Raw genomic sequence first — 17953 nt, forward strand, 5'->3', positions numbered from 1 at the left:
CGTCATACAAATAAACAACACAAAAATAAAATAACAAAAATAACAACAATGCATCCGTTTAAACGCACTCATTTACACAAAACTCACTTTTAGCAAATTCATTCTTTAGTGTAGCGAAACAAAAACCACGCTATGCTTGAACGCCTAAACGTAGGCGAGGCGTGAGAGCGGAAACGCAAGTCGGCAGCCTGCTGTATGAATGGCAGCACAAATGAATGAAAGAATGCAGCAGACAGCGAAGAACAAAAACAAAAACTGTGCAAAAGGAAATAGCAAGAAGCAGCATGCAAATGCAAGCATTAAAATATTTTGAGCCTACAAGTAGACTACACCAGTTGCCAGTTGGCACTCATCCCCAGAAATTGGCTGGCTTTTAGAGCACTGTAGCTACCCTGCAGGAAAATTTTGAACTAATGAAATAAAATTGGACCAGAAGTAGTAGAATATCGGGAATTTCGGGTAACGAGAGCTGTTTTAATAGTGTTAAAAGTTTTTATAATTTTATAAAGTGAGGTAGATTCAATTAAAGAAAAAAAGGTAAACGCCGACTGCCGTAACCGAATGAATTGATGCGTGACTGCCATTCGGAAGTGTTTGAGTTCAAAACCCCGGGTACTAAACCCCCAATGAAACACGGTGGCTATGCTAAGGATTCAACGTTTTGCGACGCAATCCAAGTTTTCACCAAATTTTTCTCAAAACTCGGGAAAAAATTATTCCAACAGAATTTTATTGCTGTTTCCCGCCATTTTTTTAGTCTACAATTTTCAACTTGAACGCGTCATAGTACGATATTGCTTTCTATACCTTAACACCACCTTTTTTTTGAGGTAGGGTTCAAAATGCTTTTACACTTACAGCGACCGCCGTCTACTGCGTCGAGTTGTGTGGCCACTAAAACAATCCCTCCTCCTCTTCTGGGGAGGCTACCTTCCCGGGACTGCTTTTTGCATTACTTCGGGTGGGGCCAGAACGACCTGCGTCGAGATCTATCTTTCTTCTTCGTAATGCGCCTTTTACGTATCTTTTAATCGCATTCCAGTTATCCTCGCATTCAAGCATCTTGCCGATCACATTGGTTGGCGGGATATCCCCAAGTTGCTCTCTCCGAGCATCTCTTTCTACGAGCCATCTGTCGCGATTAAAAAACGTGTGTTCAGCGTCATCGTTCGGTGCTTCGCTGTATATGCACCTGGGGTCACTTGCCTTACCCATGCGGTATACGTATTTACGGAAGTCTCCGTGGCCCGAGAGAAACTGGGTCATGAAATAGCCCACTTCCCCGAAGTTCCCATATATACCTATTGTATGAATCAGCTTCGCAGTCCATCTGCGTCTCGATTCAGTGTCCCATCGGCTTTGCCACCGCTGCATGGTTTGGCATCTCCGTACCGTGGCGTTCGTGGTGGCGCATCTACTCGTTCCCGGGCCATGAGGTCGATAGGTATCTCCCCGCTAATCACAAAAACTGCTGCGCCTCAGATAGTGCGGTAGGCTGAGGCAAGTCTGCGTGCCGCTGTTCGTTGTACAGCCTCCAGTGTTTTGTGCTTGGTTTTACAGTTTAGCGTATCTTCCCATATTTCGCTGCCGTATAGGAGCAAGAAGGCTGAGTAGGTCCACCGATGTTCGTTATTAATCTGCTCAGCATTCCTGTGATCTTCGCTGTCTTAGTAGCCGCGTGCCGCAACTGGACCCAGAACGTAAGCCTGAAATCCAGTTGAATGCTTGGGTATTTCACTGCTCTTTGAGTTACTAGAGATGTGCCGCCTAGTTGCAGGCTGACGTCGAGTGGCATGTGGTCTCGTGTCATCAGGATTACCTCGGTCTTATGTTTGGCGAACTCCAGGCCTTCTAGATAAAATTGGGTATAACACCATCTTCACGACTGTGAAGTCTAATCAAGTACCTTGCCTCCTTTCTTGAGTTATGGAAATAGTAATTGAATTCATCCAACCCTTTCAGATGATCAAGGTGATTTTATTTTTTTGCAATTTTTTATGCTTCAGATGTGGCGCTTTTAGAATAGCTCTCCGAACAGCGGATTTGCTGACTGCAAAATTTGTCATTCTTCAATGTTTGCTGTTGGAAGGGCGGAATTTGGCGCGATTCTAAGGATTTTGCGGGTTTCCTTCGGTGTCAAAGCAATCACAGTTTTGCCTTTGTAATTCGTACCATGGGAGGCACCTTGTTTCGGGTAAAGATCCACAACTTTTGGACTTCGACCAGTCTTTTTGGCAATTTGACGATTTGGAAGTCCCACTGAGGTTGAGATATCAATTTTTTCCTTTTTGCGATCTGTTAAACCTTTCTGCTTTCCCATTTTATTAGAATTAAGTAGTTCTCGACCAAACACAATGAATGCTTGAAAATACATACGATACCTTTTCATTGCTTCAATGCGCAAATATAGACAGACTGAGTGCCTCTGTTTTAAGAGAACCAATAAATCAAGCGCAATATTTCAGCTGCTAAAGTTTTACAGCTGCGAATCACCGTTAGATGGAATAATATTTCGATGCACATTGATTTTGGAGCAAAGTACAGTCTGCGCTTGAATTATCAAAAAACCTTACCCCATATAAATTTTTTTTTTCAAACCTCGTACCTCGTAAAGAGTAACCCAAGGTTTTCTGCTAACGAAAATTTAAATTCAACACTACTTCTGAACCATTGAGAGAAAATTGCTGGGAAATCGCAAATTTCTTATGCATAAAATAGAAACTAGCCAGCTACCACGTCGCTGATTGCTAATGGATTTTCCTGCTGGGTATGTATTTGTATATATCACATTTGCATGGCGCATACACGTCAGCCTGTGTGTAGATGACACCAAAGCAGGCGAACAAAAAACTAGCCAGCCAGGGAGTCAATCAATCAGTTTGGCACTCAGGCAGGCGAATAGCCTTAAAGTGCGGGCAAATGCAGCCGCTTGATTTAGGCTTGCGCCTGCAATTGGCTTCAGCGTTACAACAACACTAAAATTCCACTTGCCATCCTACGAAAGTGAATGAATGCAAATGCATAAAATTCAACGGAAGGCAGTGAGGAATAGCAGTTTGGCTGCTGGCGGTTATGCTTGGAGGACGAGAGCGAGAGTCAAAAGTTCAAATGATTTTTGTCTTCGTTGTTTTTTTTTTGTCAAACTTTGCATAACCAAGATGGTTTCTTTTGAAGTTTTTCGCTTCCTTTTATTTCCGTTTTTTGTGATTACTTAATGTGGTTAGAGTGCTAACAGGAAGATAGTTGTTGTTTGAAGTTTTTAATCAATACGGTAATTTGCGTAATGTTTGAAATATTTACAAACCTTTGGAAAACGCACTGCTTATTATGTAAAGTTGCTTAGAAAATGTAGCACAAATTATTTTATTTTTTTTTTTTGTTGTTGTTATTTTTTCAATTTATAATTACTTTAAATTCTAATTACATATTTTATATAATTTACGCATATTTTTTAGTAGCACCGCTTAGCTTGTGAAATAGTCATTTGCGCTGTAGCCTACTTTCCAGGGCTTTAAATTTAGGCATATTTTCTCACTTCACTTTACATTTCTAATTAATGCAATATTTACATATTGAAATTTGATATTTTTACATTGGAAACACGTAAGCAGCAAGATTTGCACGCAGCCAACATTGACGGCTAAACACAACTGTCTGCCGCAGTGCCTAAAAGTAGACATCATCCTCATTGGCATATTGATGTTGCCACACTGAAATTCAGAAAAAAAAATTGTTTAATTTTATTAGATTTTGGGCTACATTTTTTCCACATTAAAATTTGCTTAATAGGAAAAAAATATTCTTAGTATGAATTCGGCCGCCGTCTAAGAATGAATTAGTGCTTGACTACCATTCGGGAATGCGTAGTTTCGAATCTCCGTGTATGTAACAGCAAAATGATAGAAAACGATTTTTTCTAATTGCGGGCGCCCCTTGGCAAGCAATCGCAAGCCTCCGAGTGTATTTCTGCCATAAAAAAGCTCCTCATAAAAAATATCAGCCGCTAATTATTTATTTATTTTATTGTATTTCAAATTGCTTGATGGAATTTCACCATTTTATATTCGATATAATTTTAGTTTTATTTGTATTATTTTATCTCATTTTAATTACTTTTTATTTTTTTTTATTTTTGAAGTGAACCTTCTTAGGCGTCGGTGAGCGAGCGAGAATGGAGAGTAAAATTTCAAGGCCATGCAACGTTTTGGGCATTTTCGTTCCGCGAGAGAGAAAAAAGATATAACCTCTAGAGAGAGAGCTATAAAAAATAAAAAAATAAATAATTGGCGCGTACACTTCTGTTAGGTGCTTGGCCGAGCTCCTCCTCCTATTTGTGGTGTGCGTGTTGATGTTGTTCCACAAATGGAGAGAGAGCTATACCTTATATACATATATCTTAGATACACTTTAGGCTATTTTTCCTGAGTTTTTTCTTGTGGTTGCTAATTTCTAATGAGAAATATATTTTAGGTGCCTACTTTTCGGCGTTATATTTCCTTGGTGCCTACTGTTTGGGGCGTTTTTTGTCCCAATTTTTGGGCGTTTTTTTAGATGCCTACTTTTTGGCGCTTACTTCCGTTTCCTGGCTAGTGCTTACGCGTACTATAAAGTGCTATCCATTCTGACGTCGGATTTATGGGTATTGCCTTGCGGTAATTTGTGCCGATGCTGCGGTTCTAGAATCGCTGCGTTTGTGCGGGTGATAAACTCTCGGAGTAGTGCGCGTTCTTGTCACGGTTTATGTTCGGCGTTTACCTACACCAGTCGACCCTTCTCCGTTTCTTGTAAATTTTGTGTGTTTGTATTCTATGCAAATGTTGTGAGCTTATTTAGATATATATTCTTTCTCTCTCTCTCTCTCTCTCTCTCTATCTCTCTCTCGAGTCTCTCCCTCTTTCTTTGTCTGCCTTGAAAGTTTCACTTCTGTTATGTGTACTACGCTACACGCACTTTTTTTATTAATTTAATTTTGTCATTTAATTTCAGTTTGACTATATTTTACTTCATTTTATTCATATTTTATTTAGTCTATTTTATTATTAATATATTTTTTTTTTTTTTTTTTGTACATATTTACTCTATTTTACTTCACTTCACAAACCTTCTAAATACGTTTCAACTCAGTAATATTGTAATTTTTTTTTTAATTTTCTAGTGATTCATTTTAATGTAGTAAATTTGATTCTATTTTGAACCTTTTACGGCATCTCCTGCGAACTGACAGAATTTAATTTGCCTATCTGTTCGCTATAGTATTTTGTTTTGACTGATTTCTGTATCACTTTTTTAATATTTATTCCTTTTATTTTATTTTAATTTCTTTTTATTTTTTACTCATTTACCAATTTACTCAAATTATGATTTGCTTTATCTTATAAAATGGCATCATCACCGATGCGTAAACAGCAGCCAACTTCACGTTCAGCGCTGCCAATTGGCAAATTTTTCACCTTCTCTTTTTCTTTCATTTTTTGCCTCCATTGACGAGTGTCAGCGAATTTATATTTCCTCACAAAAAGTAAGCAATTAGCACAAAATAATCATGAAAATATCTCCACAAACTATGTCGGAACGCATATTTATCGTTTGTGTATTTATTTGCAGCCATCAAAATGGAGAACGACGCCGGCGAGTCTGTTGATTTGTACTGCCCCAGGAAATGGTATGTGAACACGTGTTTGCCAACTCGGACAGAGCAGCGATTGGCTTTGCAAACAGCTATTAAATATATTTATTTTCGTTTTACAGCTCTGCTTCGAACAGAATTATCCACGCCAAGGATCATGCTTCAGTGCAATTGAGCATTGTTGATGTTGACCCCGAGACCGGCCGTATGACTGTTGGTTGCAAGACCTACGCCATCTGTGGTGAGATCCGTCGTATGGGCGAATCTGATGATTGTATTGTGCGTCTGGCCAAGAAAGATGGTTTGATTACCAAGTGAGTGCAAAATTGTGAAAAGAAAGTGGCGAGAAAAATGACTAATATTTAAATTACTTGCATTTCAGGGCTTTCTAAACGTATATACTTCAATAAAGTTACAGTTTTTAAGGTTTTTAACTGGAATATTGTGCATTTTTTGTTATTAAATGATGGGTTTTAGGAATGGAGATTTACAGTGATTTGACAAAATAAAAATTCAGAGCACCTTAGAAAACAATTTGAATAAATGGAAAGAACGCCTGTAAGCTTAAATTAGCAATGGGTTAATGTAGAGGCGGCCACCGTAGCCGAATGGGTTTGTGCGTGATTACCATTCGGAATTCAGAGAGAGAACGTCGGTTCGAATCTCGGTGAAAGATCAAAATTAAAAAGTTTTCTATTAGCGGTCGCCCCTCGGCAGGCAATGGCAAACCTCCGAGTGTATTTCTGCCATGAAAAAGCTCCTCATAAAAAATATTTGCCGTTCGGAGTCGGCTTGAAACTGTAGGTCACTCCATTTGTGGAACAACATCAAGACGCACACCACAAAGAGAAGGAGGAGCTCGGCCAAACACCCAAAAACGGTGTAAGCGCCAATTATATATATAATGTAGAGGCACACGGGCGTATGTTACTGTTTTGAATAAGGTATATGTACTTGCATAAACTATATATTTTTTAGTAAAATTCATGTACAAAGCGCAAAGGTTTGGGCATAGTTTCACAGACCATGTTTGTGAAAAGTTGCTTGTACCTCATGCTTATGTACTGCAATGAGTTGTGATACATTGTTGAAGATACATTGTGTATTTGAATACACTTTGGTTGGTTGAAGTATTTTTTAAATTTTAAGTGTATTCGAATACCATGAATCATGTTCGAGTACTACATAAGCTTTTGAAAAAAAATATGTATTTTTTTAACGTACATTTCATAAAAGCTCATAATAAAAATTTGCGTTCAAAGGGAAATAAATCGCCGCAACACAACTGCAACTCTGCGCTATTTTATACTTGTTTCTAATTAGCAACCCTGCGTTTTGCCATTCTGAAGCGAATGACAGCTGTGCCCAATAGAAAAGAGCAAAAGAAAATGCAGAAAATATTTCATTGATGGAAAATTGTTCGGAGTTGTTCAAACGGTAATCGCACGGAGAGATTTTGTTGACGGGCGCAACTAAACAAAAGAAAAGAAAAAAAATGCATAAATAAATACAATACAAATGCTAGAATAAACGCAAAATGTAATAATACGGTAATATAAAATAGTTTGTGCGCGAGTGAAGTAGTCTAGGAAAAATCGTTTGTGTAGCTAAGTGGAGTGTATAAGAAAAAACAAAAATCTGGTAGCAAACATTGGCTAAGCGCGATAGATATTTTCCAAACAAGTAATAAAAATATAAATTTATGTAGCAATACAACTTGCAAATTGTTAATACGAAACCCAGTGAACAACTAATAGAGAGCAGGCGCTTCAAACAAATTGCAAGCACAGTCATAGTTTGTGCAAAGTTTGGACAGAAAAAGTAGTCGAAGGCCATTATTCCCAAAATAGATACGCAAGTGCATTCCCCTCCCCCAGATGATTGTGCGTGCGTTGCATTATTTAAAGTGTTACGTGACACGCAACAAAATTTTTGTATATTGAGAAAATACATCTAGCAAAATTATTTTTGCAACATTGTGAAAGTCTGAATTGGCATTCGACGTCATTCGACAGTGCATCAATTTTCTTCAATTCATGCAAACCGGCTTACTCCGTTAGGATTTTGTATCTACTACATTTATCATTTATATTTGCTTATTCCGTCAGTATTATAAGGTAATTTCAAAATGCATACGTTTTTGTTGTAATCATGCACATTTCTATTTGATCATATTTTTTTTATATCTAGCAGCTTTAATTTATGCATATACATACATATAAACATATTTTTTGGAAATTGTTTATTTCATTTATTTATTTTTTATTTAAGCTTAAGTTTGAAGGCTAGATTTCTTTATCAAAAACATCATCTTTATCATACCACTTCATCTATCCTCTGTGTACGTCGTCGAATTGAGTTGAATGAAGTGAAATGTAGGTATTCGTGTAGAAATTTCGCTAATTTTGCATTATTATTCAATGCATTGATTCTTGCCATCTTTTCCTATATCTGTTCAAAAATTCCGTTACATCGTTTCAACGTTCCAACCGTAAAGTAAATATAAACGCAAAACTAATGTCCGCCAAGATTCTCAATGATCCAGACATTTGAACACCCAACCATGTTTGTATGTGTGTATGTATGTAGCACGACTGTGATGCTTGTGGAGAATGCACAATTCACTCAACTATCCCAAGTCGTCTTATAATACGATAGACTTCTTGCTGCTTGCTTCTGAAATTTATTAAGACAAATGAGTGAGAAAATCAACGTCGCGAAATTTTCTTAAATTTATCTGTGCGTTAATGAGCTTCCAAGGCTAATAGGTATAAGCCTGCTGGGTCGGTAATTGCATGCCAAATAATGAAAAAGTAATAACCTTGTTTGTCTAAAATTGCCAATGCAATGGGTTAACGCTTTTTTCATAATTATTGTGCGATATATTCGTTGCTGGCAAAGCATTTTTTATCATTTCTTCTTTGCATTGAAAGCGTATTTTTTACTTCATTGTTTTCCTAATGCAAACACGCAAAATTATTGAGTCATAAGTGAATGAGTTGCATTATAAGCTATGGGTGCATATGTATGTGTGTATGTATATGATAAGCAACTAGACAAGACTTATAATTTTCTGTAATTAAAATATATGAGAAATTAACTGCAATGTGTCGGGAAATTATTTATTGAAATTAATGTTTTGAAAACTGAAATAAGCTGGCACTTCTAATTTAGTAGACATTTTTAGCTGGCAATAGAGCTTTTGCTATGAAATATTTTAAATTGAAGCACTCCCAATGATTTAATAATTATTCAAAACCTATTGTTTATTAACTATTTGAAATTCTTACAATGAAAATTTTGGTGATAAAGAAAAAAAAATGTATGTAGGTTTGGCAGCCGCATCGCTCTTAGGCGCGGCGATGTCACTCAGACCACGAAATGCGGCCGTTGTAGCATCGCATAATTTCACCATACATTTTTAGCGAATGTTGCTGAAGTGCCCGGAATAAATCCTGGTCATTTCGTTGATGCGGACCTGTCAGTTATGGAAAGCAATCGGAGGATTATTTAGGTGTTTTAAGCTGGCTCGTCTTTTGACGCTAACAATTCGATTTTAACAAAATAAAAAATGTTTTTAACCCTCCGTATTTTGGCGCGAGCAACCCGATTTTAACAAATTAGGAAATATTTTTAACCCTCCGTTGGAACCCCTTTATATTTTTATTTTCTTACCCTTTTCATTGGTTTTGGCATGCATTGTGCAACCTCTATCTCTCTCTTAGCTTCACAGTCTGTGGTGGACCATAGCTTCATCAACAATCCTCAATTCAGTCTGTCTCTTGCCTCATTTCTCCAATTACGAACGTTCGTCGCTTTTAAGTCTGCTTTTTGATTCTTTCGTTGTGCATTCTGATGATGCGGCCACTCCATCTAATCCGTTGCGCTTTAATAAAACGTATTACATTTTCACCACCAATAATAGAAAAAAAATTTTTTTTTTGTTTTTTTTTTCTCTATTTTAACACATTTCGAGGATGGCTGAAGAAAAAACGAAGTTGATTACAATGAAATTTATTGTAAAATATAAAATAATATTTATTTGTGGATTCAGTTGAATTCAAGCAAAATATGTATACGAGATTTTTGAGTGCAGTTTTCATTCCGGATTCTAGCATTCAATACAATAGAAACGAGTTTTTCGACGAAGCTTTTCGCCTCCTTGTAGACAAAGACAACAATCTCTCTTCGCTGTGAGTGTCTCGGCTCCGGTTGGTTGGTTAACTACAATATTCCCACGGATAGTAATGGGTGCTTGAGGAAAACTGATTCCATAACCCAACGAGTAGAGAGTTGTGAAAATAACGGCTGGATTATTCATACGATTTTCGATGTTTGCAAGGACCATTGAGTTCGATAAAGTCGCCAAAAAATTTCATCTCGCATCACTTTTTCTAAGCCCCTCACCTTCCTTGCATATACAAAGCGTTGCCAATGCCATGCCGCAAAAGTAAGCAAAGGTCCATCGACTTGTTGGCCGTTTCGATGTCAAATGTGTGACCATTTGATCCATGCAATCGGCGCCAGCTTTGGGTGCATTATAATAAATAATGGGCGTTGGTTTTTTTGCTTCACCTTCACAATCTTTGCTACAATGAATGGTGGAAAGTAAATTAACCGCTCTATTCTTTTGTCGTTCATAGCTGCTGATTGTAGCAAGGTTTTTCATAAAAACCAAACAATGACGAAAACACTGGGCAAGTATTGTGCTTTTTCATTTCTGGTGGAATGCAGCGTTTGTACCAACTAATGCAAGTCCTATAGCAGCGAGGCGCTTAGCTCTATTGGATGTGACGAAAAAGTTAACGGCTATTATTGTACGACCACTGTTCGCGTATTGGTTGGATAATTGTACCTATCATTGTCTGGCGCAGTCGACTCTTTCAATAAATCATCCTAAATTTCTTCACCGCTATCAAGTATTACATTTTGCTCGATTATTTCTTCCTGCTGAATATCGGCACCATCTTCCTCAGGTAAATAATCACCATCTCGATCATCGACAACACCAAATGGATCCACTTTATCATCGTTGTCTTCATCTGAAAGTACAGATCGACGAATATCAGTATCCAAACCCGAAGAAAGTCGGTTGTCCTGTTCGAAACCATTTTCAAGAGGTCATATCCATAAATCGATAGATAATTAAATTATAGGAAGCTATGATAGAAATATGTTGAATTCACTTTCAAAGTCGGAAAAGGGCTGGCCAGACCTTCGTACCCAACGGAGGGGTAAAACATTGAAATATTTAACTTTTATTTTCTTTAATAGCGTGAAAAATAAATTTAGTATCTTAATGTCGATAAGGTTTTTTTTTAATAATTTTTAATATTTATAATAAAAAAATTTTAATATCTACTTTTAAACTCACGAAAGTTGGTTTTAAGCAACTGGAATTACCCGGATTTATGTAATTCGGGTGAGAAAAGCCACTCTAGCAGCCTTTTTCAAAAATCAAATATTAATGCTACAGCAATAATAACAGTAAATACTAACTTTGGTGCTTTTTCTGAATTAACAAAGCAGTATGAAAGATGTTACAGAAAACTGTTACAACAACAAGAGCAATCTTACCGGAAATTTCTCTGCGAACTCAATAAGTCCCGATTTACACAGAGACATCTGGAAGGGAGACAGTGGATATTCTCTTTTGATGTTTCATTCGAGGTCAGACGTGCAAAATTGTTTCATTGCTTTTGACAGTTACTTTTTTAAGTTTGGCAATACGAATGAGAAGCAAAAAGCGTGTCGTCAGTACGGGAAACAGAAACCCCTCCCCTTCCCCTTTCCATCCTTCACCCACGAACAAAATGTTAACATGTGTAAATCAGGACTAAGAAATTTTTGAAACATCCTTTTCTCCCGGTGCACTAAAAACAGGTCCTGGGATGACATTCAGTATTTTGATACCATTATAAGGACCCATTTTCGTTACTAAAAGTATATGAGGCCTATCATGACTGTTTTGCGGAATGATCTTAATACAAAGAACAAGCCCAATGTACTTAATTTTTACGCTGCCTGTATGCACCAACGGCAGTAACCAACTTCTCTCACTCTCGCTTATTTCAGCTTAGGTAGCCTGGCGTAATAGCCTATCGGAATGTTATGCTTTCGGGCCTATTACTACATTAATTCGGCAGCACAACTCCACCAATCCCATCCCCCACCAGGTTTATCAATACTCTGGTAAAAAAAAACCTTTTTTTTTTCTTAGCTTAATTTTTATATCAAATGCCAGTGAGTTGTTTTGGTTTCAAGTTGAACTGCTCCAAATTAAAAGAAGCTGAATCTGTTTTCTGTAAGACGCTGAAGACTAGTACAGGAAGAGTTAAGCGAAATGCGTATGTAGGACTAATGGCTGAAACAATAGACACTTTTTGCGATTCTGCTATTTGGGGGTTGAGTGCAAAGTCTTACTATTGTATTTTAATTAGTTAATATTTATTAAATTTGAATACTGCCTAAATTTCCAGCATCTAAACCTAATAAAATACTATTTCATTGTTGCGACGATCAACCGAATTTCCATCGAGTGCTATCCGCAAAAGAAACACCAAACACCATGTACATATCCACATAGACTAGGTAGCATGCATACATACATATATACATACATTTTAGTGTGCATAAATTTTTTTACAACATCCAAACGTCTGGTTTGGCAGCATAAAAAACCAAACCAGTTTTGCGCAATAATCTCTTCTACGACTACTTTTTTGCTGAAGCAGATCTGAAATTATTATTTTTTGTGCAATCTTTTTCAACTTAAACCAAGCTGTACAAATTTTAGACCTCAAAAAATAGCAAGACGAAATATTAACGAAAATTAAAAAAAAAATGTTTGCATTTGTTTTCGTGCCAAATTACTTTTTATACTTGAAAAATTCATTTGTACGTATTTTAGAAAGTAAAAACAAAAACAATAAATAAATACAAACTTAGTTAAAAACAAATTTTTGCAAGCACATTTGTTGGTGTTCTCTTTGTGGTTAGCTTTTTTTGTATGGTGATTCGCCGTCGTTACCGCGTAAGCAAATACGTATGAATGTTTGTGTGTGTATGTATGCAAGTGATAAAAAATAAAATCCAGCAAACAAGACAGTGGCAACAGCGTGTCATTCATTCTAAGTGCGCTTGCACCGAAAGTACACGCGAAAAGTACTTGAAAAGTGAGTGGCTACTCACCAAGCAGGTACATATGTACTCACTCCACTCTGTACATGCGTATGTATGGATGTGTGCATATAAAAATAGGAGCGTATGAAATGAGCAAGTACACAAGTACCGCATGCTTACGAAATGAAGTACATACCAATAAGTACGTACATATACACACATACATATCGTACATATGTACCTATGTATATGCAATTGTACAAAATGCAGACATACGGAACACAAAGCACTGCTATAAAGTCATTTGTTAACCAATACCGCGCTCAGTTTGATTGTTCGGTTGATTTAATGATTGGCAGTTTGAGTATTGGTAATTTTTGTTTTATTGATGTAATAGTAGTGGTATAAGTTATTAATTTTGAATGGGATTGGTTTTTTTGTGGGTTCATAAACGAGGGCAAGAACATTTAACACTCAATCTTCAATTCACGTTGAACCGTTCTCATATATTTGTTGCAAAAAAAATTGTGTTATATTTGGGGTGAGAGAGAAATATTTTACGTATCCGTTATTTACGAGTAAAGAGATTTTTACCAAATTGTTGTAAAAAAAATTGTGTTATATTTGGCGTGAGAGATAAATGCATACTCGTCATTTACGGGGAAGGAGATTTTTACAAAATCGTTTTAAAAAATTGTGTTATATTTAGAGCGAGAGAGAAATACAGACCCGAAAGAGATTTTTTAGCAGATTTTGTTTGTTACTCGGTGAGTGTACTTAAATATTGTCATTAACCCCACAGGTGTGTGTTTAAGACGTCGTCAGTAAGCACACAAGTGATTCTTTAAGAAGTATTTTGGAGCGACTAGGGTTCCAGCTCGAGCCTGGTGAGATAAAAATTATGTATGGTTTCGCCTCACAGTATTTCGTTGTTGTTGTTTTGATTGTAACAGCTTAAACTATTCCCCAATAATTTTTCAGAAATACTGCTGAAGTTACAGCTTTTGGCCGAGCATAAAGTTACGTCTTTCCAGTAACATCCAACCAACCGTCGTGATACAATACTTCGTATAAGCCCACTGCTGATAAAGTCTAAGTCTCGATTTACATAGGAAAGAGAAATATTTTGTTCGTGGGAAAAGGACGGACGGGGAAGAGAGAGGGGGTTTTTGTTTCTCATTCTGGTGCTGTGCTTTGTGCTGCTTATTCATATTGCCAATCTTAAAGAAGTAACTGTCAAAAGCAACAAATGTTGCCGAAAACAATTCAGCCCGCGTGACCGCGAATGAAACATCAAAAGAGCGTTTACAGTGTCACCCGTGCAGATGTGTCTGTGTGTAATTCGGAACTATGTTAACGTTTGGTTTATACACGATAGAGAGAATTCAGAAGGTGGCACATATTGCGGTCCTAATACTCGGTTGACAGTCAATTCGACAGAAACAGGTTTTGAGATGAAGTAATTGTAAAGCTTTTTTTTAATACTCTAATGTTACTATATTTTGGTTCTATCACTTCAACTCGATTGGGGTGCGAGCTGATACCGTCTGTTACTAAAAACAAAAACACTACAAATAATAAAATGTAAATGGTGAAAAATTTTCTGAATATTTTGTAAAAATGCAAGACAGTCGATCCACACAGTTTTTGTTTAAAAAAAATTTTTTTTATTTTAATTTCTTTTTTATTTTTTATTTATTTATTTTTTAAATTAATAAATTTTTTTTTATCAACTAGTTGTAAACACACACTGGCGGCCGCCGTAGCCGAGGGGTGCGTAGGGTTGGTGCGTGATTACCATTCGGAATTCACAGAGAGGACGTTGGTTCGAATCTCGGTGAAAGCAAAATTAATAAAAACATTTTTCTAATAGCGGTCGCCTCTCGGCAGGCAATGGCAAATCTCCGAGTGTATTTCTGCCATGAAAAAGCTCCTCATAAAAATATCTGCCGTTCGGAGTCGGCTTGAAACTGTAGGTTCCTCCATTTGTGGAACAACACCAAGACGCACACCACAAATAGGAGGAGGAGCTCGGCCAAACGCCTAACAGAAGTGTACGCGCCAATTATTTACTTATTTAAACACACACAAACCGCGTATTCCGGGGTTTCTCGGAGTGCCTTCAAATATCTCCTACATTCGAAAAAAGCAAAAAGCAAAAAAAAAAAATTTTCAGACTTTAAACAGGCAAAGTTTAAAAATTATGGATGACCCTAATAATATTTATACCTTTTGCATGTATTAGTTTTAATATTTTATCTTTCAAATTATTGTGGTTTTTTATCATTTATTCCCTCTCATATGCCTACATGCTCTTTAACACCGCAAATATGTCTGTATGTATTTGCAGAAAAGTCGTATGCGATTGTTTATTCATGCCACTCGGCTCTGTTTTTGAGTGCAACTGTACTTAGCAATTTGCTTATTCTATCTAAGTACAACACTTAAGTGCATACATACATACTTAGATACATCATACATATTGAATTTTTGCATATGGATACACAAACAGTCGCATGTGTGTCGCTTGACTTATAAAGTGGCAGTGTCGACAGCTCGTATACAAACAAACACCGTGCAACAAAGGAAAATTTCAAAAAAAGCTTCGTTGGTTTCGGGCGTCTTGTATCTCATAAATGTGACAAATAAGCGTTTACTTACTTCTTCATTTTGCACCACTTCTGGTGGCTTCCTTGTTCCGCTTTTCTTTTTTTTTTTTTTGATTTTGACCTCCGGGCTTACATAGGTTTGATTCTTATAGATTTTACTTAAAAAGAGCATACAAATTTTCAACCGCAAGAAATTTTATTCGTTTGTTTTTTGAGCCTACAAAATTGTATATTACCACTTTCTTCTATTATTTTGTATACGATTTTTTGTAACTTTGTCGGATTAATTGCAATGGCTACTTGCAACACCCAAGTAGGAGAGGCAAGTATCCATACCAAATATACGCATTCGGATGTGCAAGGAATTAAATTTCCAATGGGATAGAGTAAACTGGTATTGTAGATTCAACTATTTCTATGATTACATACACATTTTCGGCGATTGACCCACCAGAGCGCGCCTCATTTTTGATATCTGTTTTACCAAAACGGAATCGCTGAAAATACCGCTGGATACTGCATTGGATCCATAAAAAGCACATAGTTTTTTGACAGCCTGCTGGGTCTTTTGACTTCGGGTATTGGAGAATGTATCGAATTTTTTATTTTTATTTTTACCTTTATTTTGAGCGTTGTGACGCACAACTAGCTTTTCCGAACACAAAACGGCCAAAGAATTTTTTTTTTTAATATTAATGCCACTTTTAACTAGCTCCATGAGCCGATGCAATGTGCGAGGATCCTTTAAAAGTCAGTGCAAAAATCAAAACTGTTCAACTACTTTTTTTTTGTCATAGTCTCCTTTTAGGCTTATACACTTCGTCCAACCCAGTTCTAGTTTGTTGATTCCCTCCAAATAATAGTTTTTGTCCAAGTCTGAAAAATAACCATTCGTTTAAGCAATCACTTCCTCGTTTTAATAAAATCCTTTTCCTGCCAGCCATATCTTCACAAATAGTAGTCCGAGGCATCTGAGGGACTCAAGTCAGTAGAATGGCGTGGATGTGAAACGAGTTGGAGCCCTATTTCCATAAATTTTGCGACAACTGCTGAGGCATGTGCTGGTGCGTTGTCGTGATGGAAAAGGCAAATCTCTCGACTTTCTCGATTCAAGCAAAATCCAAACACAAAGAAATATATCAGTCTGGCTGAATCTTGGTGTGTGTTCTTTCAAGAGATGCTACTAACTAAACATAACCTCGACACGCGCCAGTAGTTTTATCTCTCCGATTTTGCATGAACTTTTCGAACGACTCTCGTACACATTGTTAGATATGGTCAACTAAAAATACTTAGTGAAATATTGTCAGAACTTTTTATTTAATCTAATATATAGGCCTAAGAAATCTATAGAGTACCCCTCAATCTTCCAATATGATAAAGTATCGAAAAATAAAATTCTTTCAAATCAAGGAAAGATATTTAAAACAACCTATATGCCAACTTTCGAAACTCTTACTAGAAAAACTTTTCCCAACTTACCAAGACTAAAGAGCGCTTCTAAAAAATGAGGAAAATAGTTTACTTCCTTGTCCAGATCCTTTAAAATTCTTGAAATTGACACATTCATATTCCGATTCTGTTAAAATTTGCACCAATTTGCGAAACCCTTTGCGCGTTTTCAATATTTATTTATGCATTAATATCCTCGGTGCTGACCTGATGAAAGAAATGCAAGATCATCGCCTGAGAAACTTACTTTTGCACTTTGGTGTCTAATCAATGTGGAAACAGGAGCCCAACTTCTACTTCCGAAATGTATTATCTAATAAATTTAGATCCCTTGTAAGCTGCCTCCCTCTCAGCAACTTTTACTTATGAGGCACTGCAAAGCAAGTCGGTTATTATCCAGTGTAAAGTTTGTGGTAATTCCTTGATGAACCCACAGCAGCTGTATTTATATCATATAAAAAAATGAGAAAATTCGATTCCATTACAGGACAGGGTCTATCCTGCTTCGATTGTAAGATTTTGATCACGGCCCTTGATTGCCAAGGTGTCTGCTGGCAACCTCTTAACGAGCTCCACAAACTATTCTGCCTCATCTGGATGATTTACAACCATACAAAGAAAAAGGTAAGAAAAGGTTCTAAAGCCCTAACCTCAAAAGGTGTTTAATTGCATTCGCCGAAGTTCAGAGAGCTTGGGCGTGGTATTTTAGCTGTTGCATTCAAATTAGTATGCTCGATACTTACTTTTTCCAAATAGTGGTCAAACCTTAGTGGACGGGTGCAAGTCGTCGAGAAATTATTCTTGCCAGAATGGAATAAAAATAACATTTTCTCCGATAGTCAAGCCGCGATCAAGGCTCTGACGACGCCATGGTGCAGAACGAAATTAGGAAACTCCTAAAAGGAGGAGATCAAATCTCTTGGGTGTGCAGGTAACATTTCTCTGATCTAGGAAAATAGAGGAAAATGAAATTGCTGCCAGGAAGAGGACTGAATTGGCCTCAGAGACCTCCTACCCGGTCATCGGCATCCACCCGACAGTTGATAACGGGGAATTGCACAAATTATTTCTCAGGAAAGCGCTGGAAAGATGAAGCTCCAATGCTTTGTGCACTATTTCAAAGACCCTGTGGCCCCAATACGAT

At 37.0% G+C, this 17953-nt stretch overlaps 2 protein-coding genes across 5 annotated transcripts in view; both read left to right on the forward strand.

Annotated features, from left to right (window-relative positions):
- Positions 1 to 5393: 5393 nt before the first annotated feature.
- Positions 5394 to 6066, forward strand: LOC129249236 (40S ribosomal protein S21). Its single transcript, XM_054888927.1, has 4 exons — positions 5394 to 5518; positions 5605 to 5662; positions 5749 to 5940; positions 6009 to 6066. Exons 2-4 carry the CDS (start codon positions 5613 to 5615, stop codon positions 6016 to 6018), a joined length of 252 nt encoding a protein of 83 aa, XP_054744902.1. The 5' UTR covers positions 5394 to 5518; positions 5605 to 5612; the 3' UTR covers positions 6019 to 6066.
- Positions 6067 to 6852: 786 nt separating this feature from the next.
- LOC129247288 (uncharacterized) overlaps positions 6853 to 17953 on the forward strand; it is a 98788-nt gene continuing 87687 nt past the window's right edge. For all 4 annotated transcript variants that reach the window (XR_008582545.1, XR_008582548.1, XR_008582546.1 and 1 more), the window contains exon 1: positions 6853 to 7743. The gene's annotated coding sequence lies outside the window, so the exon portion shown is untranslated. The remainder of the gene's footprint in view (positions 7744 to 17953) is intronic.

The sequence above is a fragment of the Anastrepha obliqua genome, chromosome 5 (genome assembly GCF_027943255.1).
Source record: "Anastrepha obliqua isolate idAnaObli1 chromosome 5, idAnaObli1_1.0, whole genome shotgun sequence".
Lineage (NCBI taxonomy): Eukaryota > Metazoa > Arthropoda > Insecta > Diptera > Tephritidae > Anastrepha > Anastrepha obliqua.